This window comes from Pinus tabuliformis, chromosome J (genome assembly GCF_031772625.1).
Source record: "Pinus tabuliformis cultivar Carrire ecotype Pingquan chromosome J, CPIR1, whole genome shotgun sequence".
In the NCBI taxonomy this organism is placed as follows: Eukaryota; Viridiplantae; Streptophyta; class Pinopsida; order Pinales; family Pinaceae; genus Pinus; species Pinus tabuliformis.
The window spans coordinates 590,674,129-590,688,397 of record NC_142295.1 but is presented as its reverse complement, the minus strand read 5'-3'; the positions used below and the strand labels follow the sequence as shown (position 1 = coordinate 590,688,397).

General features: G+C 40.0%; 1 protein-coding gene across 6 annotated transcripts in view; it reads left to right on the top strand.

Moving 5' to 3' along the window:
- LOC149228371 (putative magnesium transporter NIPA3) overlaps nt 1–14,269 on the top strand; it is a 52,450-nt gene that overhangs the window by 19,282 nt on the left and 18,899 nt on the right. For 5 of the 6 annotated variants that reach the window (XR_016247861.1, XR_016247862.1, XM_089378165.1 and 2 more), the window contains exons 3-6: nt 3,536–3,626; nt 3,744–3,904; nt 4,045–4,172; nt 4,337–4,474. Coding sequence is in view for 4 of the 6 variants with exons in the window: in XM_089378165.1 (XP_089234291.1) it covers nt 3,536–3,626; nt 3,744–3,904; nt 4,045–4,172; nt 4,337–4,474 (518 nt within the window). In the remaining 2 variants the exon portion in view is untranslated. The remainder of the gene's footprint in view (nt 1–3,535; nt 3,627–3,743; nt 3,905–4,044; nt 4,173–4,336; nt 4,475–14,269) is intronic. The other variant, XM_089378166.1, reaches the window with a different exon arrangement.

The following is a 14,269-nucleotide window of genomic DNA, read 5'->3' as shown; positions in this document are numbered from 1 at the left end:
TGGTTAGTATTAGAGAAACCAGGAACTGTTGGATCTGCGGCCTGCAATTAGAAGAAAACCTCTCCAAAAAAAGGGAAAAAAAACTATTGTTAAATAAATTGAGATGTCTGAGTTTATGAATTGAATACAAGTGTTTTTCAAATATCTTAAGTGTACATGGTGTGATTTCCATTTGTGATTTATAATGTCTAGTTTGGAGAATAAAGAAATTGTGTTCATGTACACTAAACCTTTGAGCAGTCTGTTATAACTTATAGATAAAACAAAGTGAACTATGTGAAATTTGTGGTGGGTGTTGCAGCAATCTGCAGGTCTCCTCTATACTAAGGGTCTCTTCTATACTAAGCATGCGGTAGGATGTGAAACCAAGTATATGGATTACTAGGCTTGTGTGGTTGGGAAATGGGTAGGGTCCCAGGTGGGATGGACAACATCTTGCGGAGTCTGAACTATAAAAGTATCACACCCATGGATGCTGCATAACAACTCACGGGACACAGTAAGGAAAAATATATTTTGAGCAAGAATTCACCGACTTTAAAATTGATATTGACAAATAGCACTGGTACTTACTTGTATGTAGCATTCACCGTCGAACATTCACCGACTTTCATGTTGAACTGTGGAACATTCACTGAGCACAAAAAGTTGCAGAGGCAACAATAGATCCACCAGCAGAATCTATGGGTAAAGTCTTGGAACTCCTGATGTCGGCTTGTCATCTCCCTGATTTACCAAGAAGAACAAGTGGCCAATCTGGGCAGCTGCATGTAGCAAGATTGTGGCAATGTGATTTACCAAGAAGAACAAGGGGCCAATCTGGGTAGCCTACAAAAGAAGGAATAAAAGCCAGTAAATTAAGGTTGAATCCCAAATAGTTATTTTCATGAAACAGGGGAGCCACCAAATACAAACCTATCAGAGTGATAATCGTAGTGAATCACTGAACTAGCATGTGATGTTGAAAACTTGAGCTCAAAACTGGACAACATCATTAAAACTACAACACATTTCAGAACAAAATGCTACAATTTACAGCTTCCCTTGGATATTCAGGAAAGTGCAGGGGAAGACACCAAAAGCCACAACCTTCATTCAACCTCAAAGAAATAATAAATAAAATTAAATATGAAAAAATAGTTAAAAACAAAATTTAATATTATAAATAATAGACAAAATTAATATGAAAAACATATGAGAGGTATGTGGGCTTGCATGCCGCTACGTGCACCCTATGTAAATCACACTAAATCATTACCATAGATTTCGACTTCCAAAGTTGCCACTTGTTATATCTGTGATCACTCCATAAGGACCCCCTAAGCACTCCGTAAGGACTCCCAACTCATGTTCTGTAGCTACTTTTAAGGAAATGTATTCAGAGATCCAAGGTATGCTAATAAGGACGAAGATTTATGGCTATGGTATGTTTGAAAGGATTTACAGAAAATAGATGTACCCAACCAAATTATACCTATCAGTTTGTTCAGTCCCCTACCACCAACTGATCAGTCTCCTACCCGGAAGGCCAACAGAAAACGCCATGCCAACACCATGCCAAAAGAGAACGCATTCATCGGTCAATAGTAAAATGAGAATGCATTCATCAGTCAATGGTAATCTTGATGCTTCACCGGACCGGGAAGGCAATAGGTTATGTTACATCATGTCTGAAACTACCAGTAGTGGGTCTTGTTCTAACTTGCTTCCTTCAGTACCCTAGGTTGTCTTTACCTGTGACTAGGTACTACACTACGAAAGCCACAAAGAAAGGTAATATACTTACATTTGAATTTTGTATTCATATTTTATGATGTTTTCGTTAAACCACACAAATCTGCAACACCAACAAACGTCCTACCATTTTTTGTTGCAGGTGCTGACATCCAAATAGAGCTACATTTCTCAACAAATATGGTTTTTCTTCCTTGTACAAATAAAGCAAGCTCAGTCAAATCCACACGCAAGTAACTTCAGAGAATGAATTCCTTTAGCCACAACTCAAGAAGAATAGGGTCTATATAACAAACTAGTCACAGGAAAGGGCAAGAGATGAATGCCCATCCATAGAGGAGGAGGTTATGCTCCAACACTCTGGCGAAGTACCCAATCTCTTTTAGGATAGTGTCCATCTTTGAGGGGACTAAATATTGGTTCTATTGCCTTGCCCAAAAAGGAAGAATGGCTTGCGCAACGACTTCTTAGAAGATGGTGTGGAATGAACTTGTTGCACTAAAACAACCTGTAACAACGTGTAACAGGAGCCCATTCAAATAGATAGAAAGTTGTTGGAATTAGATTCATATTTCTTCTTCTCTTTTCTTCATGGAAATGAAGTCTCCATGCGAGCTAACGGTTAGAGAAGAGATGGCAAGGATGTCTCCATGCGAGTTGACGGTTTGAGAAGAGGCATGTTTTACCATCCTCCCCGATGGCCTGCTAAGAAGTCTGAAGCTGCACTGCTAAGAAGTTTGAAGCTGCACTGCTAAGAAGTTTGAAGCTGCAACTGAGTCCAAAGTTAAAAGGCATGTTTTACCATCCTCCCCGATGGCCTGCTAAGAGGTCTGAAGCTGCACTGCTAAGAAGTTTGAAGCTGCAACTGAGTCCAAAGTTAAAAGGCATGTTTTACCATCCTCCCCGATGGCCTGCTAAGAAGTCTGAAGCTGCACTGCTAAGAAGTTTGAAGCTGTCACTTATTTTTCTAAATTTTCTAGGAGAAGAATAACAAGTGTCCCATTAGTCGACACCACACACCACATCAACATGCACACAAAGAATAACAAGTGTCCCATTAGTCGACACCATACACCACATCAACATGCACACAACCATATGGTTGTATGGTTAGTCCTTTTCTAGTTCCACAACGAGTGTTTGTTTGCCTGGTTATAGGGTAGCATTTAATGTTTATAAACTAATGCTAGCATTAGTTTCAATTTAAGAAATACTAATCAACTAAATGCATTGAAGAGAGATATCCTATGAAAAATATCAATGATATGGCATGTCTGCCTCGAAAGGAGGCCAAATAAGACCATCAATTATCTGATTGGTCTTCAAAATTATTACGGCAATTTGATAGGTTGAAAACAACTTTCATTTTATAAAAAAGGTGAAGTTTATAAAAACTTTGGATTAATATCTAAATGTACTAATGCTAACTAATGGAATCGATTACTATAGTCCCATGCCTAGATGGCAGGGACTAATAAAAGGAACAACTTTCGTCATTTGCTGTTATTTTGATTGGTTTCCTTTTCACCTATAAATTGGTAAAGTGTTCAACATTAGGGCTGGCTTTGGTCTAAATTCAACCTAGTTTGAAAAAAATAAGTATAAAAAATTAGAATGTTTTGTTTCCATGAATTCTTAATGGTTTAGTTCCCTGAAACTTATTTGAAGGATACTTGATTGTGTTTGTATGCATTTCATTTTACCACCATTAAATACTACTAATGACATGTACAATTAATTTTGTTCTATTACTTCTATTTCAAGTCATAGAATATAATTTACAACTGTTCTTTAATGGCAGTGATTGTGGGCGAAGTTGCAAATTTTGTAGCCTATGCTTTTGCTCCTGCAGTTCTGGTAACTCCTCTAGGTGCACTAAGCATAATAATCAGGTAAAATATAACCAGCTTCAAAGTTCTTTATTTTACCTTTTATTCCTTTCTCTTCCCTGTAATAGGACCTAAATAAGAGAGTCTAATTTTGGTATGGCTTTCAATATGCTGGAACAGTGCTATACTAGCTCACTTTTTGTTGAAGGAGAGACTACATAAATTGGGGATGCTGGGTTGTATAATGTGTGTAGTTGGCTCCATAGTTATTGTGGTTCATGTACCCCAGGAAAGTTCCATCGGTTCCGTCCAAGAAGTTTGGCATTTGGCAACTCAGCCTGGTAGTCATATTTCTGTTATTCTTACACTTTTTGGTTGGATTTTCTAGACCTGCAATTGGTGAACTGAATTGAATATGTAAAGGATAGGACTATTGAAAGAGAGATCTTATGGTTCTTATTGTTTCTGATTTATTGTGTAGCATTTTTACTGTACGTGGCATCAGTTATAGTTATAGTTATGGTGCTAATATTCCACTTTGCGCCACGTTTTGGACACACAAATGTGTTGGTTTTCACAGGCATTTGCTCTCTAATGGGCTCTTTATCGGTATGGTCATAACAACTTTCTTCTTATTTCCTTATTCCAAATATTTCTCTTTCCACTGCCAGATATACTGTAGCAAAATGCCTTCCAAGGAAGACAATCACCACCTCCAAACTAATCTATATCGAGTTTTACTTTCCTTCAGAATATGATATTGTTGCCTGCAGGTCATGAGTGTGAAAGCCTTGGGCACCTCTTTGAAGCTAACATTCGAGGGGACGAACCAGTTAATTTATCCAGAAACGTGGTTTTTTACTATGGTAGTGGTAACGTGTGTCATCATGCAAATGAACTATTTGAACAAGGTCAGGCGAACTGTTTCTTACTTCAAAATCCTAATGATACTCAAGTTATTTACATTATACTTTATGCCTGAAACATAACTAAATCCTAAGAAATGAAATTTTGCCTTGTGTCTGTCTAAATTCACAAAGAATAATCGTGGCTACTCATAGACATTGTTTTTTGAAGCAGGATTAATGTATCCTCACTCATAGCTGTAATGGTGGAGGTGATCTCAACTTCGTGAAATCTTTCACTATAGATAGGGAATAATACTTGCAAGTAATAGTTACCTGTAAGATAGTCTGAAGGTTTTGCTATAACCTTCATAGTTTTTCTTTTTGTGAGTAAGGATGGTTCATAGCTCAACTCTCATATGGCTTTTGATTCCATGGTCAGTTTTCTACTGTGGAGTTTTATTGATAATAAGATAATAATAATCCAAACAAAGTGGTTCCCATCTTGATTAAGTTTAATCTCCACCATAAACGCTCAAGAATACCATATCAGAGAACCATATTATGGATCAGAAGCAAAAACTTGTTTTAGACTGTGCTTTGCCGACACTTACAGCATTGGATCTCAGGATTCTTCATGGGGGGGCGGGGGGACCTAGCTATTAATGGGTAAATTGGCTTTGTACAAGTTCTTGAATATTCAGTGCACTTTTTTTTCCCAAGAAAAAAACATATATTTATATTTCAAGTAGAAATCAAATATACATAAGCTGTCTCTTCCTGGCACCCTCAAAATGCATAAGATTGCACTACAGGTCTAACAAAACCTACATGTTTTTGTTTTCTAATACATTCTTCTTCATCAGGTGTTTCAGTCAGAATTATAGTCTAATACAATCATAAACAAAAATTAAAAAAACTGGAACTAAACAAGTAAGGTTACCCTCTTATGACAGACTGTAGTTTTGATTATAGGAATAAATAGAAACAAATCTGACTGGAAGGGCATGCCCCTCCACTTCTTCTGCAATTTCCAGCATCCCCTTCTGCAGTCTAAGGGCTTATTTAGATAACAGATCTGTGTTAATGTTGAGCTCCCTATTAACATGCTGGAATGAGAGAAAGGAATTGATTTATAGCCTCGCTTACCCTATCCATTATAGGTGTAAGTAGTAAACTTTCCAGCCTGTAATTTCCATTTGCTCACTCCACAATGAGCTTGGAGTCCCTAGTTATCTGCAGACAGTTTAGGTCTCTATCCATGGCATTTTTCGATATCAACCAAAGAGCATAAACCTCAGCTCTATTACTAGATCCTTCTTCTACTGCTGATATAAAGCTTAAATGTAGTGACATATTTGTCCGTTAAGAATATTGTACCTCCTCCACATTTACTTGGATTGCCTTGCCAAAGTAGCCGCTTTGAGTTGTCTATCTCTGAGTCTTCAAAGCTTATTGAATCTGTCTTCAAAGGTTGCCAAATACCTCCATAAGCATATCTGACCTGATTAAAGACTTGAATTGATAGAATTTCCTTGCTTTGAAATATCCTTTCGTTTCTTGTAAACCATATGTCCACACCTCTGTGCAATGCAGAGCTCTATGGTTTTTCACTTGTTTATCCTTTGCCAACCTTCAAAGCATTCTAACATTGTATTTCCCTCCCATTTGCCTTTACCATCTGATAACTTCAGAGCCTCTTCCCATATTTCTTTTTGATATAGGAAATGCACAAACCGGCTTATGAATTCATCCACCTTTTTAATAAAGGAGGATGATTTCAATAAAGTACATTGTCCTAGACACTGCCATATGGCATTCTCTCCTCTTGCAATTACTCGTGTTTAGAACTTCATTGAATAAATCCAACCATAAGAAAATCTTGGTTTTTAGCAGACGGTTAAGCTTCTATACAGATTTCCACCATCCCCGTTTATTCGCTTTCCTTCATTTTGGCCTTATAACCCAATGCTGTTCTGTATAAACTTGAGGATTTATTTTTTAGGCCATATAATTTCGTCTTCCACTTTATTTAGTCTGATAGGTCTTTTTGGGGAGATTAGGGATATACTGCTGCCATACCTCTGCTATCTCTCCATGTAATTCCCACTGGGCATTTGATTTCCACCCTTGGTTCCATATTGAGGTTGATACAGGATCGGCTGCCTCTGCTAAGCAGTGAATCTCAGTATCTGCCAGTTCAGATTTCTAAGTTTCAGACAGCTTATAATTTTCTACACACCCCATACAAGGATCTTCACCAATCCTAATCCTGTCACTCTTTCCCACCTTCCAGACTAGCCATATACTTAGCAAAGGAAAAGCCTTAGTTGACTAAGTTCTTCCAGATGACTGATACACCTTCCAACATTTTTACTTCACTTCTTATCCAATCCTCTACTGTTCCAGGAGCTATACACTTTTCTGTAATCATTTACCCCACAACTCTTTTATCTTCAATAAGCCTTTTGCTGCTAGGGCTTGTCCAAACAAATTTATATTTTTTAAGCCACACCTTCTATCCTCCTTAGATTTTTCCAGTTTTTGACATTTCAGCAGAGGGATTCCTTTCTTTTCCGTTTCCTTGTCCATCTACCTGTGATGTTCCCACTTAACAATTTTGCTAAGTAAATACATTTTTGCACAATTTTGGTATTTTGACATGATGGACTTAGGAAAAGTGGGTTAGGAGGAGCCCACTTTGCAATTTTGATTAAAAAAGGCTCAAATGTAGGAAAAAGGAGGCAAATCGAATTCCAAGTGGAAAGTGGGGGCCACTCCAAGAGGGAATACACACCCCTTGGAGAAATTCGCACTTGTGGAGAGAAAGGGAAGAAGGGGGAATGAATTATGGGTCCCAAATGGAGAGAGGAGCCCAAGGATAAATGGGAGGAGCATGCATCATTTTGGGACATTTGCTAAAACTAAGAATTGAGTCTCGTGTAGGCTGGAGCTGTTTAGTCCAATGTTTTTAAAACTGGAACCGGTGACCAGACCGGTCCACCTAATGCACTGGTTTACCGACCGGAACCAGTCTAACCGGGACTAGTTTGGTCTAAACGAACCGGTTTTAGAAAAATACATGAAATAATTAATTTTTAGTGAAACAAAACTATTTTTAAGATTTAAAACCATGATTCCAAGCCAATAGAGACAAAATATGCAAAGTTTGCTCATTTATATACCATGTAAAGGTGAATATATCGAAATGGCACCGAGTGCAATACATATCATCGACAAAATAGCAAAATACATAAGCAATGAGGCTCTAAATGGCCTATAAAGTCCAAAAACAATGCTGCAAGCTATGAGGCCATTGGCCTACTACAAGTCTACAATGTACACATGATCAATCATCAAGTTCATCACCACTACTAGCCACAGGATCATCATCAGGAGCTACATAGACATCATCTGGTTCAGAGTCTGAGGATGCCTCAGCCTGATCTACAACCTCAGTAGCAATGCCACCAATAACAATAGAAGTGGACCTAATGGAAGCACGAGTTTGTCGACCTGCACGACTAGTGCCTTCCATTGGTTCTTTGCCTTTCCTTGATGCCGCTACTGATCTTGGTTTTGATGCCGCCACAAAATCTGCTTCATCCCTCGCTAAAGTCATGTCGATATCAAAATTAGCCTCAAACACAGGATCTTCAGTCTCTTCCACCCATTCTGATGTTGGATCAATATCGTCCAACACAATGGGATCTAGATCAGGTGCTTTGTTCATCATTTGGTTCCTACTCAGTCGAAGGTTGTATTGCACGAAAACAAGATCATTTAACCATTTTTATTCCTTAAAGGGCTTGGAGAGGGTTTTTTGGAGGGAAAGCACCCTTAATTTCCCTCTAAAACCCCTAAACTACCTTGGAAAAGCCGCAATGTGGGTCCTCGGTGGGCATGGCAGGTAACCGGCTGGTTTAGGACCAGTTAGGGCCAAATTCTCGCCACAGCGCCTCCTTAACTGGGTTTTTCAGCCGGTTCCAACTAGTGGCCCTGTTGACCGGCCCGTTAGACCGGTAACCAGTTAGCTAGGCCGGTTTTAAAAACTATGGACTTTAGTCCAGTCTACTCGTGCCTTTGAGCACAAGAGGTTTCCAAGGGGAGATCTCACCTCCATCTTCAGTGGACTTCGAGTGCCACCCTAGGGGAGTCACTTGCTACATTTTGTGAGCTGATTTGGGAAGATTTTCTAGAGAGTTCGAGTTCCTTGGGAGCATACAGGGTGCAATTAGGGGAGCATGCACTTGTGGGAGAAATTTCTCCCAGGCATATCAGTATTCGGGGAGCTATCTTTTTGGTATTTGTTGGAGGTTTGGAGTTTTTTGGAAGGCTGGAGTTGAGGGAGCTTGGAGCAGCGTTTATCTAGCCTCTGAGCAGTGCACAAAGGGTCTTTGGCTTGGCCTGCGTAGGTATTGAGAGATTGGATATTTGTGGAGGAGGATTGCCGGGAATTTTGGGGCTTGGATGAGGAGATTTTACAGAGGATTTGTTGTGGATTTTTTTGGGAGTTTGGGAGGTTGTATGAGGGTATTCTTTCTTGTGGTGTGTGTTCTTGGCTGAGGAAGGCAGTGCGCATTTTTGGGGGCTTCCGAGTCAATTGGAACTAGCTCGATTCCTTCCTGGGTTTTGCTAGGCTGGTGGAGTAGAGGCTATGGCTAATTTCTCAAAATTTTTGGAGCAGTTTGGAGGGCTAAATCAGCAAATCCTTCCTAGCAGTATTAACAAATTATTCTGGGTGGGTGCAGATCTTGTAGCAAAGCCATTTTTGGCACTTGGGCACTACCATTTCTCTCCCGGGACCTTGTTTTGCTTGCTGTAGTAAGCCCAGGTGCACCTATTTCGCACATATTTGTACCCCTCTTGGTTCAGTTAATAAAATGGCTCAACTTGGTGCAATTTTTGAGTAAATGGCTGTTGTTTATTCATGGACTGAATTTTTTGTATTGCATATTGTAGTTTTGCTTGATTATCACTATGATTTCCTAGTAGGAATATTACACTACCTTTGTTTTTACAAGGAAAAAGGCGTAATTTTATTAATGTAGAAAAATAAAATTACATGTTGTATTTGCAGATAACCAAACATCACCAAGCCATTGGCCGATGATAAGCATAAACATCAAAAATAAAAACGAACTAGTATACAATGGACAAAAAACTAAGTTTTCCTCTCTTTTTTCTTCTCAACCTTGCGCCAACCCCCCTGTGGCTGAGTGGTAGTGACAAGAGCGAGCATGGACTTATCAGGTCTAAGGATGTCTTTATCTGAGTCTGAATTGTCTGATGAGTGTATCCTCTTATACCTGCTTGGTTCCATTGATTTTGACATAACTGTTGATTGAACTTGGTTGTTCTGTGATTCCATGGGTTCTTGTTCCCCCTGGGAATCTGGTGCCTGGTTGTCTTGAGTTCCCCTGGGAACTTGAGCAAACTCCTCCTGTTTTTCTGGTGTTTGTGATGTTTGGTTGTTCCTAGGATGTGGGAGATCCTCCTCTGCTTTGTCTTCCTCCATTTCTTGTTGGGTTGGATAGAAGTTCCATCCTTTTGGTTGCTTCCCATTTTTCTTCCTTCTGACGCTGTTTTTTTTGGCTTCCGGGCATATATTTTGAAGATGCCTTGTTTGTCTGCAGATTCTACATCTAAAAGCTGTGTTTTCATAGTCTAGAGTCTGAGTCCAGTTCATCTGCTTGTGGATCAGCTGAATACGGTCCGACAAACCTTTGCTGAGGTCCACATCCACACAAATTCGGGCATGTGTGTAGATCCTTTCATCCAACCTTTGGGCATCCATTTTGAGATATTTCCCAATGTTGTTCCCAATACCAGAGAGAATGCGCTCATTCCAGAAATGAAGAGGGAGATTGTGCAGATGAATCCACACCGGCATTCTGGAGATGACCATGGTGTTTGCATCGAAAGTTGGGAACCATGGAGTGATGAAAAGTCTTGTCGATCCCCAGAACCATGGCCCCTCCTGCAGAATACAGTCTCTGGCCGCAGGAGAAGGGAGTTTTACTATAAAAAATCCTTTTGAGCAAAGGTGTATTTCATAATCGAGGGACCAGTTGCTCAAAATCCAATGAAAAAGTTCCTCAGGTTTTGGCCAAAAACAGTTAAATCGACAGATAATGGCTTGTGTTTCGAAAGAGGCACAACTCACATCTGCTTCAGTATCATCTATATTTAGTTCCGGGGTTGAGTTCATTAGCTCCACTATTTATGGGCTAGAGATTGAACCTTCCTATTGTTTTTATTTTTATTTTGTCGTTGTTCTTTTCCCTTGCAGAATATTTTTAAACGAGGGGCCTCTGTTCATTTGGTTCTTATTGAATTTTGAGTATTTCAATGTATTGCTCCTGAAACCCTTACTTGCCGTGGAAGGATTTTTGACAGACCTTACCCCCCCTCAATCTCAAGTTGAGGACAATGGTGGATGCCGTTTGAATATCGTAATCCTTCAGAGACTTGTAATCATGTAAAGCTCTGCCTCCATAAATTAGATTTTGCATGTGTGCTGGATATCCAACTTTCTGCTTAATGGTTTGTTTCAGGAAAAGAACACTGTCTGCTAGACTAACCCAGATCGAAAGGGAAAGCCCCTCTGGAGATTTTATATAAATTTGAAAACAGGAAGGGTTTACCCGGAACGAGGAGCCAACCTCCCTCATATTGCCTCCAGTCCACGCATCAGGGGGAAGATCATGAGCCGTTGTGGTCCGGTCAGAGCGAAACATTTTGGGCCAGATAGAGCGGATGTTTGCTGTCAAAAAATCCGGAGCCATAACCCCAACTGCCCAGCCCATCGAACAAGTCGACTGCTTCATGGGAGACCCCGGCCAGTGCTTCAAAGGGCATAGACTCAGACAGACCGCGACCACTAATTTTCCGGAAACCAAAGCCGCCTTGAGGAAGTGAGTACCGTCTTTAGAGAAAGTAGGTGACCAGGGTGAGCAGAGCGTCCGACCTGCAACCATTCCCGAATCAGAAAATCCGTGGGGAACCCCTAGCAAAGCCCCCTGCGACCTGCCTTGGGCAGTCAATAACCAAATCCCACAACCTAGGCAGCCGCCTAGCATCACCCTTGCTTGGCCCGCAGCCTGAGCACGCAGCCACATGAGGTGGGTAGTCTGCTTCATCTGTCGGGGTTCTAAAACTGTTTGGATCTGCGAGGAGCGAAGAACCCACATCAACCTGGTCGGCCTGTGAGAGCAGATCATCAAGATCCCTTGGGGTAAATCGGGAAGACTTGACGATGATGGTGTAGCCACGAGGGCCCAACCCATCCATTGCCGCCATGAACCGCGACCTTCATGACCACCCTTCGAACCCTCTAAAGAACAGAGTATGGCGGCCACATCCAGATGCTCCTTCTCGCGAAGAAAAAACCCTAGCTCCATTATCGCCTCCATTCCCATTACACTACCTTTGTTGGATAACCACCTGTAGCACCAATTTGTCACCCTCCCTTCTATTTTCTTAGTGTAGTTAGTTGCAATCCTTTACCCTATAATAATTGGATTTAAGACTGAATCCTAAATATTTTAATCCATTATCAAATCTTTGGATGGAAAATGACATTGTCTAAGAACATTGTCTTTCCAAACCTCCATCCAACCTATTGAATAACATTGAAGATTTATGAGCACACACTTCCATCCTTGTTGCTTTGCAATAAGTCCAAAATTTCTTTGTATCTTTTTGCTTCTTTGAAAGACCCTTTTACAAACAACAAAACATCATTCACAAATAGTAAATGGGTCAAAATCATTGAAGTCCCTATTTGTAAGTAAAGAATTATGCTAGCCATAGGATGCAATTAAAGATAAAAAGTTTCTAGAAAGCTTCATCTACAAGGTTGTCCTTTATCATCATTTCTTTTCTCACTCAGTCTTTATTTCTACATTTTGAAAGGAGGATTGGATGAGTTACTTAGAATTATCCCACCTTGTGACTAATCCTCCCAACTTACCTTTTGCATTAAGAGAGCGAAAAGACCAATCTTCTAAACAGGATGGAAAATATTGCCTAAACTTTAGAGTCTAGACCCTTTACACATTGCTTCTTGAATTGGTACTACATATGGTTTTTAATTAACCAAACATCTTTTGAGGGCTATCTTCCTATGGGCACCCCCTACCCTTCTCAAGGGAAGAATTTTCATGGTTTCACCCTATCTAAGGCACACCCTACTCAAGGGCCCCTTCTATAGTTATCTATTTGTCTTCCATATGTTGATATTTGAACCCAACATGTGGCAATTAATTCCTAGATTATGCCCATTGAAAAAAAGCACAACTGAGTTCTTAACACAAGAAAAAATTATTTAGTGGAAGCACAACCAATCTCAATCACATGTACACAAAATTCTGCCCAATCAAATCAATTCTTCATTGATCATAATCAAAACCTACTTGGGCTCCCTTCCTAGGAAAACGACATACTAAGAAATTTACAAATACAACATACCCTGGATATGATCCAGCGGATCAAGCCCTAGATCTATCCTTGATTTGCTTGGCTGATCTGGATCTCCTATGCTGCACCTTTGAACCTTCTCGAACTTGACATGCTTGAATGGGAGTCCTTCTCCACTCAATGACTGAGATCTCCTCTCAAGTCTTGTGCTCATTGTGTGGTGTGTCTTTTTCCTATCCTTAGCCTTGCTTTTATAACTTCTCATTGAACTAAATCCTTGCCCTAATCTCCAAAGTAATTGATGGTTGAAATTAGATGTCGGTTCACTTGAGGTCAACAATTGAGATTAAAACATAATTACTAAATTAAATACTTTACTTTTCCTTAGTTTCTCTAGTTCAATAGCTACTTCAATTAATTATGTGTTTTTCCTAAGTTAGGCTAAGTTATAAAAGTAACTTACTTAATACTTGAGCAAGTATCCTAAAGAGATTTTGGGCGACTTCTACATGCCTAGACACTTAGGCATGTGCAGAAGTACTTGCTTGAGCTACAAACATCAACACTCCCTTTTAGTGAGAGAGGTACTTCTACCACCTGGAATTGGCTCTACCTCAATCCTGGAACTGCATTCGCTACCATGGCTACTCCCTTTGAACTGGAAGCCTTTCATGCCACTTGGTTTGGAATCATCCTTGAAGATTTGTTCCCTTTGAACTTGTTCCTAAAAGTCTCATGCTCCTAAACATCTTGTAAAGTCATTTCATACCATGAGACTTTTTTGACAAACTTGGAAGGATTTGCTGACTGCTCCTGCCCATATGAGCTTGAAAGTTGACTCCCTCTATTATGCTTAACCTTTGGAGCTTCTCGCTCCTTATTCTCTGTCATTATCCTTCTTCTTTCCATTGCTCGAACAGGCTTGCCCTTTAGCCTACACAAGTTTCCCTCTTTAACGCCAATGACATGGCCATTGTCAAAGCTATATCCCATGGGCTTGATCAATGTCTGTCCATCTTAACGCTACAACAATGAGAGAAAAATTTTCTTGAGTTTTGGCACCCATAACACGTCCTTTACTTTCAACATGCCTCTTGACTCAAACTGGAATATCACTGTCCTAACTCCCTTAACTGCATGTTTAGCTTCAACACCAAACTCCACATGCATCTCTAAGTCGGAGTCCCAATTTGTTAGGCTGTTAAACAACCCCTATGCTCATGTAATATGACATTTGGCTCCACTTTCCAATAACTATGCACCAATTGGTATGGTGCTCGAGGAAAGGTAGGAAATTAGTTTGAATTCTGTCACAAACTTCCTAACAAACTCTTCCACTTGAGCTTCTGCCAGCGTAGCTATAACTTACTGCATACCTTTTCCACCGTTCTTCCTCTTTGGACTTTGTGAAGCATAGTATCTTGTCTTATGATGTGCAAA